Source organism: Panthera pardus, unplaced genomic scaffold, assembly GCF_024362965.1.
Source record: "Panthera pardus isolate Hobbes unplaced genomic scaffold, ASM2436296v1 HiC_scaffold_25, whole genome shotgun sequence".
Lineage (NCBI taxonomy): Eukaryota > Metazoa > Chordata > Mammalia > Carnivora > Felidae > Panthera > Panthera pardus.
Genome location: NW_026526821.1, coordinates 48,369,385 through 48,383,477, shown reverse-complemented (window position 1 = coordinate 48,383,477; position 14,093 = coordinate 48,369,385). Strand labels below are relative to the sequence as shown.

Below are 14,093 nucleotides of genomic sequence, written 5' to 3'. Positions count from 1 at the left end.
CAACCTACAAACCCGATACCTCGTGGCCAGAGAAAAGTCCCAAAGATTTGTCAGTTGAATAAATAAATGAATTGTGAAAAAGATAACCCAATGACCTTTTTCCAAATAAAGGTTAATTAATTTATGTTTTGCAAAAGAGTTCCCCAGAACAGAAGGGAGACAGGCTCTTCCTTTTTCTCCGTCCTAAACCTCCCCCCTACTCTGGGGATTCCTAGACTGAGATGCAATGCTCAACCCCCAGGAAGCCAGAGCGCTATTTCCCCCTTCACAGGAGACAGGGCTGGGGGTTACAAGCACTGCAGGCTCTGGGAGGAGTGACACCTTCTGCAAGACCACAGTGAGCTAGGCTTGGGAGCCCTCCGTCCAGAGCAGGGGTCAGGGCTGGCTGGGTGGAGCTGGACTCAGGGACAGGGCAGGCGCGATGGGAGGAGGACTTAGGTGGAGGGATAAAAGCTGAGGGGCGGGGCTGGGAGGGCCAAGGCTAGCACACTGTAGAGGGGCGGGATTTAGATGGAGGAGAGACGCTGAGAGGAAGGGCGGAGCTTGGGGGAGAGAAAACGAACCTAACCCGAAGAATAAGGCCAGAAGTGCGGTCAAAGGGGCCCGAACTAAGGCTACAGGGCTGGGACTGCCAAGGAGGCGCTGGGTTAGGGAAGTACAGGAAGTAGAGGCCGGACCCGGGAGCAGGGTCAGGACTTCCGCGGAGAGGGGTAGGTGGGGGCGGAAAAGGCGGAGCCGGGGAGGGCGGGGAGGCCCAAGGGTGGGGCTGAGGGAATAAAAGCGCGGCGGCCAGCTGGGTCCTGCTTATCTACGTTGGATCACTTCCTGCGGTAACCTGTGCGCTGTCAATCGCGAACACACCATGGCCGGGTCCTTGCGCACCCCGCTGCTCCTGCTAGCCGCTGTGGGCCTGACTCTGGCCCTGGCTGTGAGTCCCGGGACCGGCAGGAGAAACAACAAGTCTGCGCTGGTGGGCGCCCCGTTGGACGCCGACGTCAACGAGGAGGGCGTGCAGCAGGCGCTGAACTTCGCCCTCAGCGAGTACAACAAGGCGAGCAACGACGCGTACCACAGCCGTGCGATGCGGGTGGTGCGTGCCCGAAAGCAGGTGCGTACGAGCCGGGCTGTGGGGGCTGCGCGGCCCTGAGTAGAGGGCGCGGCTGCCTGACGTCACCAGCAAGGACCCTATCTGCCGGCCCAGCGTCTTGGATCAGTCTCCGAGCCTCTAGGGGTTGGGCGGGGACCACAGACGTTCCCTTGCATCTCAGAGGGCTGTGTCCCTTGTCTCTCTGGTCCCTCACAGCCAGCCCTTCGCATGCATGTCTCCGGGAGTGCCAGGGACCCCGGTGGCACACTGGGTTACCCCCATGGCCTTCATTTCAGGTTTCAAGCTCCAAGCCTGGCCAGAAGGCTGCGGTGCGGGGGTCAAGGCCCCTATCCAGTCCCACTGTGTCCATGCCCCAGCCTCACGGGACACGGGGGCCCAGTGTGAGCTGTCACTAAATGACCACGAGCAAAGGAAAATCAGACCCCATGCCCAGCTGCCCTCCTGGCTTTGCCACTAAAGGATTTTTTTAAAGCACTTTTTCCTTTTAACTTTAACTTTTCAGACTTACAGAGCAGTAGCAAAAATAGTGCATAAAATCCTTGTAGATTCTACAGCTAGATTCCTTGTATGTTAAAATTATGCCATTTTGCTTTCCAGTAGGCACATACATGTGTGTATGGGGATACGTGCATTTGTGTTTTTGAACCTTTTGAGAGTTAACACTTCTCTGTGTATTTCCTAGAAAGAAGGGCATTTTCTGAGGAGCGCACAATAACATTTTGGAAATCAAAATCAACACTGACAATTATCTAAAACTCAGACCTTATACAAATGTCACTGGTTGTCCCACTGATGTCCTTTATGGCTCAGGACTGCCAGATCATGTGGTGCAGGCACTGTCTTGCAGCCTTCTTTACTCTGGAGCATTCTCTCCATCTATGACCTTGGCATTTTTGAAGGGTCCAACCAGTTGTGGTGCACACTGGGGCTCAGTTTGGGCTGGCCACATGTTTTCTTGAGATGATTGGGGCCATGTAGAAGTGACCTGTTCTCTGAGTCTCCTCTCGATAGATGCCACTAAACTAACTTGGCCTCCATGTCCTCATCCTACAATGGAGTTTGGGGCCCACGCCAAACATCCTCCCTCAGCACCCAGAGGTTGTCAGCAAACACAGATGGGTCAGTGAGCTGGCCTGTGGTACCCAGTGCATCCCAGAGCAAAGGGTCTGGCATATGAATTCAAATCTGTCCTGAGATCCTGGAGGAAAGGCTCCTGGAGGGTTGCTTCCCTCCACAGGTCACATCCATGGGGAGCAGCCTCTCGTGTGTGCCATCACATTCCCTAACCTGATATTGCCCCATCATAGCCAACATCCAGAGGTAGTTGAGTGGATTGCTCCTGACCCCTGCCTCTGCTATCCTGTCCTGGAGTTCTGGTCAGATAAAGAACATAGCCATGGGAATCCAGAGACGGGTGGGAGGGAGTGTGAGGAAGGGGCACTGTGGCTCTGCGGCTCTGTGTTCATCCTCTAAGGAGGGCAAGGATTTGGGCCAGCTGGCTTGGGGCCCATTTGAGAGCAGAATAGAGCCTCACAGCAATGAAAGCCTGGTAGTGCATGCCAGCATTTAGGACCCACGCACCTTCTCTTAAAACTTCAGAAGGTGGGCCCAGAACTGACCATTTCTCCTCCTGTAGCATTTGGTTGGCACTGTGTCCTTTAGATGGGACATGTGCTCCCTGTTCACTAGGTTGCCCCCAGCCTGCTGCTCTCCAGTGTGACACTAGCTTGGTGCCACAGCTCACTGGGGTAAGTGACAGCAGAGAGATCATGGGACCTGCTTATGGTTCTACCAGGTAGGATGTGGATCCTGGTCTCGGGCTGCCATGTTTCTCCAAGTTCTAAGGAGGCCTGTCTGTGGGATGCCATGTGTGAGGACAAGGTTTGCCTCTATCCTGAAATCTCCAGTGTAAAAGACAGGCAGGTGTATGACACACTTCAGAATTACTTCCGTCAAAAATCACACTTAAAATGTAGACATTCCAGGATCAGTGTTTTATTGATTGGCCTAAACTGTGTGTGCGTGTGTGTCTGTGTGTGTATCATTGAGAGAGAGAGGGAGGCATGTCATTTCTTACTGTGAAATAAAGGAATAAATAAACCTTTGTTACACTGAGGTAATGTGAATATTTATGGGGTTGATCCTATTAATTGGAATTTAGCTTAATTGCACCCATCACATGACTGTCTTTCAGAACCAAATCTACTCTGTTTGCTCCAGTGCAGAGCCCTCACTGTGGGCTTAGTTCCTGCCCTGGCTCCTGGCGCTGGAGTTTATTAGCTGACTCTGTGCTGGCTCCCCAGAGTGTGCCTTCTCTCCTGAACCCGGTTAACAGAATTTTGGACCCTGGCTTCCACCTTCCATCTTCCTGCTTCTCCTCCTGCCAGGCTGCCTGAGACCTTCTGGAGCCCCTCTATGAACAAATTACAATGAGAGTCTGAGCACAGCAGCTGGGCCAGCCCTCAGGAGGTGGCTGTGGTTTCTGGGATACCTGCTTTGGCAGCAGTGAATGCTGGTGTAAGGGCCCAATAGCAGGAAGGTAACTTGTGTGAAATTGGGGGGTATTGTAAATAAATCCTGCTCTCCCGGTATGCAGGTTGTGGCTGGGATGAACTACTTCTTGGACGTGGAGATTGGACGAACCAGATGTACCAAGTCCCAGCCCAACTTGGACACCTGTCCCTTTCATGACCAGCCACACCTGATAAGGGTATGTGCCTGGAGGAGGCAGCCAAGCACGGCAGAGGGGTGGGGGTGAGCCTATGCCTGTGGGATGCATCATGTGTGATTGCTGGGGGTGGGGGTGTGCCAGTGTTGGGTGCATGGAATACATGTGTGTGCACATGACTAATTTGACTTTCTAAGTGGGTTTTAGCTGGTGAATAGGGGGCACCATGTATGTGCCTGTGGGATAAGGAGCAGCTGTGGGGTGTTTGCTGGAGAGAGAGAGAGAGGAAGAGAGGTAACCCCTTAATCTCAGCACCAGCCACCTAAACGGATTAGAGGGAATCAGAGGCCTATAAGCAGCCAAAACCCTCTGGTGCTGCCCTGCCCACCAAATACTAGTCTCCTTCCTGGGTCTTGGCCTCTGGGGAAAGCTGTACTGCCCCCATACCTTCCCCATTCCCTGAGGCTTTCCTGTGTTTCCTGAACTCTGATCCCAGCCCCTGGGTTCTTCCCTCTGCACCTGTCCTAGTGCTGGCCCATTGGAGGTCAGGGAACTTGGGGGCAGTGCCCTGTCCCTTGGGGGCTCTGGAGCCTTCCACACGCTGCTCCTTAAAGGAATGTGCAGGGGGAACGAGTTAGTGGAATCCTGCTGGTTGGAGGTAAGGGACAGGATCTCATCTCTTGGACTTTAGGGATGGGCATGGTGCCCGAGACGTCACTGCAGAGCCCTGCTTAGTGTGCTGGGGCTCTGCAAGGTGGGGGTTGAGACTCTTGCCACTGTTCTTTACCTGCTCTTCTGACATCTCGAGGCTGGACTTGTTCCTTTTGCACTGTAACCCTAACTATCCCTCTCTTTTCCCTTTCACAGAAAACGCTCTGCTCTTTCCAGATATATACTGTACCCTGGATGGGCAAGACATCCCTGGTGAAGTCCAGCTGCCAGGATGCATAGAGGACCCTGTGACAGGCTGGGTTGCTCTGGCCCCCTTCTCCCACCCCGCTCCCCCCTTGTAGAACTCCTAATCCTTGGAAGGGTGGCCCTGTCCAGGTGATGTCCCCTCAATGTGCTGGTCCCAGGAGACAAATAGAAAAGGGTTCTGGGGCATTTTTTGAACATGCTAAGTGACTGTAACTCCTTTCTTTTAATTGTTTTCCAAATGCACCAGTATGTAGTGCACTTGTTCTGCTCTGTCTTCATCAATAAAAGGTAACATCAGCTATCTCTTGAGTTATTTCCTATCTCGGGAATATACATATAAAAAGGATTTGGGCAGTGTCTTTATGAAGAGTTCCTAGTCCCAACTGATTTTAGAGGATAGGCAAGGATCTGAGAACTGACAGTTTCCCCGGGGTGTGTGTGGGGCCGGGGGGGGCAGTGGTGGAGGCATGCTGCCACTTTGAGAGATGATTGAACCAGGAGCAGCCTGGGAACCCAGCCCTTAGCTGTAGTGACTCCTGGTAATCACAGAGGAGAGGAGGGAAACTAGGCTGCTGATCCTGAAAACTTGGCTGCTGTGTTTGAAAAGAATTCAGATGGTGAGCAGGAATGGGCAGGAGGGAGGGGTCAGATGGAGCCCATAGCCCAGGGCCACCCTGAGTAGGGATCTGCCAGGTAATAGATTTCAACCACATGTGCTGAGTTCAACACACTCCTGGGCTGATTTTCACTAGTCAAGTTCTCTACAGACTAGATAAATGATTTATGTCTACTTCTTTCCACAAAAGACTACAAGTCACCTCCAGGAGACAAAGACAAAGTATTATGTGTGTATGTAACTATTGGGGAAATACCAGTCAGAATCAAGGTCAGAATCCAGAGTGAAATGAGACTGAAAGCAACACCTTCTTCAGATATATTGTGGGAAGTAGTTTGTAAATGGTTTTACACCCTGCACATTTTCTGGGGTCGTATTTAAAGTAAGTCCTTGTGTAGTAGAGTTTCGTATAAGGGTTGTAGAATTGAAACCATAACCTGGATTGACATAGAGTGGGCTTGCTTCTTAATCTGAGGACAATGTAATTAATAGGAAATGTTACCCTTAGTCCACCATCATTCTGTAGACTAATGGATACCTTAGGACCCCAAGATAGAAACGATCTAGTCCTAAACAAAAGAGAACCAAAAGCATACCCCAATCCCTGCACTGTCCTTATATTGACCATTTCCTGCAAAGGGGTGAAGCCCTCTCAAGGGGCTAGTAATGTTGGGGCCATGTTCCCCAAATCTTCCACACACACCGCAGCATGAATGATGATCTGGTTGGCTCATTGCCATGAACACAGAGGGTGAAATGACAAAGGGGACCCACCCAGATGGTCCTGAGTGCCAGCACCCCAGGGGCGGCTGCTGTACCCAGCAAAGGCAGAACTCAGCACAGTGCTGGGAAGGGGTGGGGATTGTCCCCATCCTGTGTGCCTCCTCCGGGTGATTAGATGGGCCCCAACAAGATTGTGTGCCTTGTCTCATGTTCACCATTATGGAAGAAGATGCACAATTGCTAAGAGAATCATTCGAAATACAGTTCACAGTGCACATTGCCCGTGCACCACTGTCTTCTATGTACATTTTCTCAACACTTGTCAATTGCAGCTGGGCCACCTGGAACACATCCTTCTACTTTGGACTGAAATAAAGATACTGTGACACCTGTTTGCCAAATGGCCAACCATGTATGAGACAGTAAGTGTGAACTCTGCCAGCACCAGTCATAATTCTTTCAAAACAAGTTATGAAACCACGGGTTTTTGCTTCCATAATCCTGCACTTTAAGTTCCAAGTTTGGAACACACTTTGGATTTTAGTGGCCTCTGTGTCTCCTTGATTACAATCTTTAAGACCCCAAATAAATGCTTTGGTTGTTTTACAGTCTCTTCTCAATGGACACCGCACTTAAAGAAAGGGGCTGGGATCAGAGAGACAAAGCACTGTGTACAGGCCTTGAAAGGCGGAGTGTGAGCCTGGGCATGGTCCCTGCAGGGCCGCATGGACTTGGGGATATGTTGAGAAGGAGGGGTCCTGACAGAGCAAACTGTACACAGAAGTGGTGCCCACAGAAGAGGCCGTAGCCTCCATGCAGGGTCTTCCCTAACTTGGTGAAGAATCTTAGGTTACATGCTGGCACCATGATGAAATGCTGATTTCCTATAAAGCCATCCTTTTGTAGGCACACTACTATTCTCTTGTAGAAGTTGGGGGTAGGGGATGGAGAGCTGTACACACAGTTTGGCTCATCTCAAATTCTCCACGCATTCTCCCACTATCCAGGCCTTGAGTTCCACAGCCCACACCACATGAGTTCAGGTTGGTGGCACCCTGGGTGCCCCAAGGGGATGGCAGGCCCATGGATGCCACAGCCCTGAGTTTTGGGTGAAGTGGTGTGATCAAGAAGGCCCTATGACCTGACATCACATAGACCCATATGTCCAGGGGTGGAAGTACAGCCCCTGCAACTTTAATCTGCACGATTTTTTATATTTATTTACTTTAAATATAACTGTAAGTATAATTTATGTAAAATTACTTACATAAATAGCTTTAGTATAGTGCTTGGCCCTAAGCAAACACTCAATAGGTTTCTTTATCTTTTTTCATTGATCTAATTACATATTGTGGTTTAAAACATGGCATCCATAATCTCTGACACTCTTTTTATTCAGAGGTAAGGTCTGTGAGCTGCATCATTACTTGGGGAACATCATTGAAGAGATGTGACTGAGGATTAACCTGTGAGCTGGACCTGGGCCCTTGGAGGCTCCTCAGCCCCTCCCCGGTCCTTGGAATGTGGGTTCCACTGGACTTTTCAGCTCCCAGACACTGCTCTAAGGACATTGCCTGGAGATGGTGACGTGGTGCTGAGGCCATCTGGATGGTATATGTGACTGACACCAGTTAGGGCCTCTTTTATAAACGTTTAAGATTTGCCAGGTGGGTGTGGAGTCCATTCATCTCGGTGCCACCTAAGAGAAGCCTCATAGGTGAGTTCTCTTTGCTTATTAAAACTGCCATCTATTAACCTGGAGGGACCTGCTTCTTTCTCGGCCTCTCCCTGCCCTTTCAGTACAGGGACAGTTTCACATTACACCAGGGAAGCTTCTAAAAGGGTTGTGAACCACCACTCTCGGTGAATTTGTAGAGGCTTCAAGTGAATACTGCAGAAGAAGTGACCCTGTGACCTCCAAGGCAGGATCAGAGAAGGTCCCGGGGCTTCTGCCAGCGTTCCTGGATATCTGCCCTGTGGGATGCCAGCATCCCTGTAAAGAGCCTGACTCCCCAATTCCATCATGTTGGAGATGCCCCCTGCAGGTGCCCACCTGACACACCCCAGCTGGGCTCCCAGCCAAAGTTGGTATCACCTGCCGCTTAAGTGAATGGGTCACCATGGATGTCCAGCCCAACTGAGCTTTTGGATGACTGCAACCCTGGCTGTTATCTGACTGCAGTCACATGACAGCCCCCAAGCAAGAATTACCCACCTGTTGCCTTCCCAAATCCCTGGTTCTCAAAACCATGAGCAAATGGTTGTACCATACCTCCAAGTGTTAGGGTGATTTGTTACACAGCAGTAGTGTCTGGGACACACCCGTGCGTGTGTGTGTGTGTGTGTGTGTGTGTGTGTGTGTGTATGCATATACACCTGTATATTGAGTGGGGTGAAGCCCAGGGACCCTAGAATCAGATGCCTGGGTGAAAATGCCATTGGCTGTGTGATCTGCCTAAGCTCCTTACTCTCCCTGAGCCTCATTTGTTATCAGCAAAGGTACAGTAGGAGTCCCTCCTCATGGGATTATGGGAATTAATGTGTTTATGTCTATACAGCACTTTCAACAGTTCAGTTTGCTACATTAATACATATTTTTATTCCAGTCAGAATGTTAATAGCTTTTATTTATGTGGTAGAGTTTAACTTAATTTTTCAAATAAGCTGTGTGTGTGTGTGTGTGTGTGTGTGTGTGTGTGTGTGGTTTCCAAGAACTGCTTCCAAAAGCCATCATTTGTATAGCAAATTCCCATAGCATCCTGTCAGTTTCTATGTCTCTGTCTTAAATCTAGCTGGGTTTATTTTTCCTTGCCAACTACTCTGTTTTAAATAGAATATTTTAATATCTGTTAGGTAATGACCATTCTATTCATTTTTTTCTAAATCTTATTCCTGAATATGTTTATTTATTCTTTGTGATTAAAATTTATTTCAAGCTTGGGGCGCCTGGGTGGCTCAGTCGGTTAAGCGTCCGACTTCGGCTCAGGTCACGATCTCTCAGTCCGTGAGTTCGAGCCCCGCGTCGGGCTCTGGGCTGATGGCTCAGAGCCTGGAGCCCGCTTCTGATTCTGTGTCCCCCACTCTCTCTGACCCTCCCCCGTTCATGCTCTGTCTCTCTCTGTCTCAAAAATAAACTTAAAACAGGGGCGCCTGGGTGGCGCAGTCGGTTAAGCGTCCGACTTCAGCCAGGTCACGATCTCGCGGTCCGTGAGTTCGAGCCCCGCATCAGGCTCTTGGCTGTTGGCTCGGAGCCTGGAGCCTGTTTCCGATTCTGTGTCTCCCTCTCTCTCTGCCCCTCCCCCGTTCATGCTCTGTCTCTCTCTGTCCCAAAAATAAATACAAAACGTTGAAAAAAAAAAATTAAAAAAAAAAAAATAAACTTAAAACAAAAAAAAATTTAAAAAAATATTTATTTCAAGCTGAAAAAGTAGAATCGCTGTGTTTTGAACTAGCCCTATATTGAATTTATATTTCAATTTGGGGGAAAAAGACAAAATTTAATATTTTATCTTTTCATTTTAGAATGTTGGATATTCTGCAATGTATTTATGCTTTTATTATGTTCTCTGGTACTATAAAGTAAGTTTTTATGCATCTTTCATATTTCCTGGGAAATCTATACCTGGGTATTTTATATTTTTGCCAGGAATATTTCCCTATTGTATCTCTCACCAGCCACTACTGATATAGATGAAAATGATTCATCTTACCTGATTTCCTTGTATCTTGGTGGCTCATAATTTATAGACACTTAGAGATCTGGGGTTTTATGGTCTATCACTGCCAGCAGATGAAGGACAGGAGTGAACTTGCACAAGGTGAAAAGTGACAAGCCCCATTAGAAGATGCAGCTAGAGGAAAAGGCCAACCCTGTCCCAAGCCTACAGGTCCGAGCTAGAGAGACGCGTACTTGGAGACAATAGTAAAAACACACATTCCTTTTCATTCTGCTCTGTTATGCTAACAAACACACATAAAACCGAGCAGCAGTGCCTCAAATGATAGCCAAAATAAGAAACAGATTCTCTTCAAATCACCTATATCTGTTCTCTCACCCTTGGCACTGGGGCTCCCAGTGGGTCACTCCAGGATCACAGTTCCTGAAGTTTATTCAGCCCAGGGTCAGATACACTCAGGGGTCATTTGGATGTCAGCCAGGGTGTCCAGCACCCTGAGACCAGATAAGGTGTGTACATAGTCTCAAATGTGACTGCACATGCAATCATGTGGAGATCTTGACAAATACTGCTGTCTGGCACCACTCAGAGAAATTCTGACTTAATACATCCAGGCTGGGCACTAGGATTTTGTAATATTAACCAATTGATTCACCAAGGAATCACTGAACTATAACCCAATTTGATTTCCTGTCAAAGTGCAACTGTTCCTAAAACATCTGCAAAGGGCAGCAAGTCGAGTGGTCCTGTCTCAAGGTCACACCTGCATCTAAACATGTCTTTGGTGCCGAGTATCACCCCAGATGTACAACTCTGCCCCCTCCTTGATTCCCAGTAAATAAAACACAACCAAACAAAACAAATGAAAATGTCCTTCACCCAAACTGTGCATTAGGTCACTGAAATTTGTGCAGATTTCAGGCAGCTCGGCAGGTTTCTTGACCCTGGCATCCCTGATTTTGCAATGCCCTTGGCCTCACTTCCAGAGGTGGTTGTCATTTGCCCTTCACCCCACAGAGCCACTGGCCTTATTTGTCTTACTGATTCCTCTTTCCTTTAGCATTTTCTATTTGTCCACCCTATCCCTTCCCTCCAGACCCCTCAGCAAGTCCAACTTCTCCCTCTGTAGGGTAAAACACTTCAGCCCTTTCTGGATTTTCCCACAGCCATGAAGGTGTTCAGAAAATATAGGGCCTCCTAGTGTACAGGATCCAACTTTTTTGTGAGGTACTTTTAATCATGAAGAGCAACATTTCTTTTGCTTTTACCCAAATCTAGGCTCCTGAGGAATAGACTAAGAAAAATGTCCATCTTTCCTGAATGGCTACTTGGTGATAAATGGTGTTAAGAAATGTTTACCCCATGGGCGGTGTGCATTCCTTACTGGTCACACTCCCCACGTGAAGGCAACAAATAATCCCTGAGGTTGGTGCTGACTCACAAACCAGTGAGTGCCTGGTTCTTATGATAATGATGAGAAGGCAATCCTTGTGGTGATGCATCCTCCTTCCCTCACTCTACCAGTTTCCAGAGAAGCAGACTTCACCCTTTAGGCCATGGCTTGGAGAATCTGATCTTGGCTAAAACAGTCAGAGCAACCAATCTTCCACAAGCCTTAGTGACTGACTTAAAGATGGCATGTGATCCAAGTCTGGCCACCTGTGGATCATGAGACTTAATAGTGTAATTTTGTTTCTACTATTTGAAAAGCAAGCTCCCTCTTTTTTGCTGGGCATGGCAATGAGAAAATAGGAGGTTCAGAGCAGCTATTTGAAAATAAAACAAATTACAGGAACATCGGAACAGAGTCAAGAGATGGCAAACATGAATCCTTGCACCAAGAAATGCCTGATGTCAGCCCTGCCTCTGGACGTCTTGGTTATGTGAAACAGTCCTCCCCCTTCTTTGGGTTTTCTAGCACTTGTTATCATGAGTCCTAACTGATAAAGCAGGCAAAGACTGAACTCACCATTCATCAGAACTGACAGTCCTGTGATACCTCTTGACTGTTTCTTCTCAAAGTGGAGAGACTGCAAAACTGAAACAAAATGCTTCCCTGTTAGTGGTCTTACAGCTGCAGTAGCTCAAAGGCCAGAAACCTAAAACAACATGTGGGCCTTCCCCATTGCACCCTCACATGGGTCCATCATCAAAACATTGGCCAAGAAATCAGTGTCTATTTGCCATCAACTGAGACACTATGCTCACAGGAGAGTCCTCCAGATGGACCACTCCCATGGTTGATGGGATTCTAGTGAGAGATTTTCAAGTGAAATGTCACCAGTTACTTCCTTAAATGGCTAAAGGCAAACTAAAGTTAAAATTAATGGAAAACCTTGGCAAATTCTGGAAGAAAGGGGCTATACTCCCTACTTTAAACCCACTTGCTCCAAAGCCTTCTGGAAAAAATGGCAGAAGCCGGCCAAGGGTAAGAATTCCTACTATAGTCAACTCTCCTGGGTGTCTGCCTCTAGTATCCAGTCAAGAGGGGAAAGCAAAGTTTCATGTTGTCCTTTTATTTCCAAGTTCAGACGTTTCCTCGTGAATCTGGTTTATAGATGTCCATCAGTTAATTATCATTCTCTTTCCCAGGGACAGCTATTGCCTCTTGTTTTGTTGTTGTTGCTGTTTGTTTGTTTTTTGTTTCATGTCCTGAGAATTTGGCTTATCCACCATCAGTTTGGAGGCCCCCAAAATAAGGCCAGACAGAAATGGGGGCTGCACTCCATTTGCATCTAGGGTCCTGCCAACTGTTGCCAATTCTCAGGGAGATTACCTAAGTCTTTCTTCCTTTTGGATATATTCAGGCTCTAAATCTTGTGAGGGTAGTATCTTTTGCACCCTTTTTGGGGACTTCTCTTATATCCATGGAGTTGTTCAATACTGTCAAGAGTATTTACTGTTTGCCCCAGATGAAACCTAGCAAGATACAGGAAAGGATTTTTTTTTTTAAATAGTTCTATGGTCAAAAGTTGGCCAGATTGGAAGTTAATATTTAGTTTTTTTTGAAATAGTTCTATGTTCAGAAGTTGACCAGATTGGAAGCTAATATTTGGAGGCTGATGGAAAATTTATTTTAGGCCCTCTTCCCTAAGCTAAATGAAACTAGGTACCTAGAGGGAAAGAAAGGCGTTCCAAAGACAAATGTCTCTAAATATAGAACATAAGAATTTTTTGATTCCCATTTTCATTGAAGATTGTAAAAAAGCAAATAGAAGATGATATAGTTGAATAGTTGGCTCAGCTCCTTGACAGCATTCAGATTGCAAAACAATTCTTCAAGGAATTACACCTGTCTTATTTTATAAATTAAGTTTTTAGGAAAACAGAAACGCAGCTCTAGAAGCAATTCAAAGCCCACCTGTCCGGGGGCGCCTGGGTGGCTCAGTCGGTTGAGTGTCCGACTTTGGCTCAGGTCATGATCTCAAGGTCTGAGTTTGAGCCCCCCGTTGGGCTCTGTGCTGACAGCTTGGAGCTTGGAGCCTGTGTCAGATTCTGTGTCTCCTTCTCTCTCTGCCCCTCCCTCACTCATGCTCTGTCTCTCTCTGTCTCAGAAATAAATAAACATTAAAAAATTTTAAATAAAAAAAAAAGCCCACTGTCCGTTTCACCAACCACAAAACCTTCCTTATTAATCTCAAAAGGCTTGTAGGCATTGTAAAATATCTGGACTTAGGAAACAAAAAGCCGCTTGCAGATACTTGCATTATTTTCCTCTGCCTTTGAGATGTAAATTTTCTACCCAGTCTTCTCTAGGAGTGTTCTATATCTTTGAAATGCAAATTTAAGGTAGGTAATTCTTATCAGAGGTGGAATAAAGGCTAGTATGGGCAAATATATTTGTAAATCTTTGCCACAAATATTACTGAAAAGCTTAAGCCAGCTGAGCAGGTAGCCTTAAATTATTCCATCTGCCAGAAACACAGTTTGGAACCAATTGTACTTTTATAAAGCAGCAAGTTTGAATTATTGTACCTGTTTCGCGGACTAAAAATTTGAAACAAAAACTATAAGATCTGTTTCTGTCTATATGTTTATATATGCATGTTATATAGATCCATGGAGTTTTTTGTACCTCCAGATGATATTGTCAAAATTAATTTGTAAAGAGCTCTATTTAATTGGCTTAAAGAAAAGTGCTCTATTAAAGTGTACTGTATAGATAGAAATATTCTCTCAAAAAATTTTTTAAGAAGTAAAGAAATATACTCTCAGAAATATATAAATTAACCCAAATGTTTTTCAACTTCATGTGATCAAGATAATCTTCAGCAAATAAAAGTTTGCTGGTTGGTTTTATTAAGACAGGTGTGTCTTCAGAGTTACCAGCATTAAATACAATGTGGACATATAAGTTTTGTTCCACCTAGGTTTCTAGGAGTC

The 14,093-nt window shown here is 46.9% G+C and overlaps 1 protein-coding gene across 1 annotated transcript; it reads left to right on the top strand.

The window, feature by feature from the left end:
* Window positions 1-753: 753 nt before the first annotated feature.
* On the top strand, window positions 754-4,995 carry LOC109274641 (cystatin-C-like). The gene is made up of 3 exons (XM_053890475.1): window positions 754-1,108; window positions 3,705-3,818; window positions 4,644-4,995. Exons 1-3 carry the CDS (start codon window positions 863-865, stop codon window positions 4,725-4,727), a joined length of 444 nt encoding a protein of 147 aa, XP_053746450.1. The 5' UTR covers window positions 754-862; the 3' UTR covers window positions 4,728-4,995.
* Window positions 4,996-14,093: the final 9,098 nt, after the last annotated feature.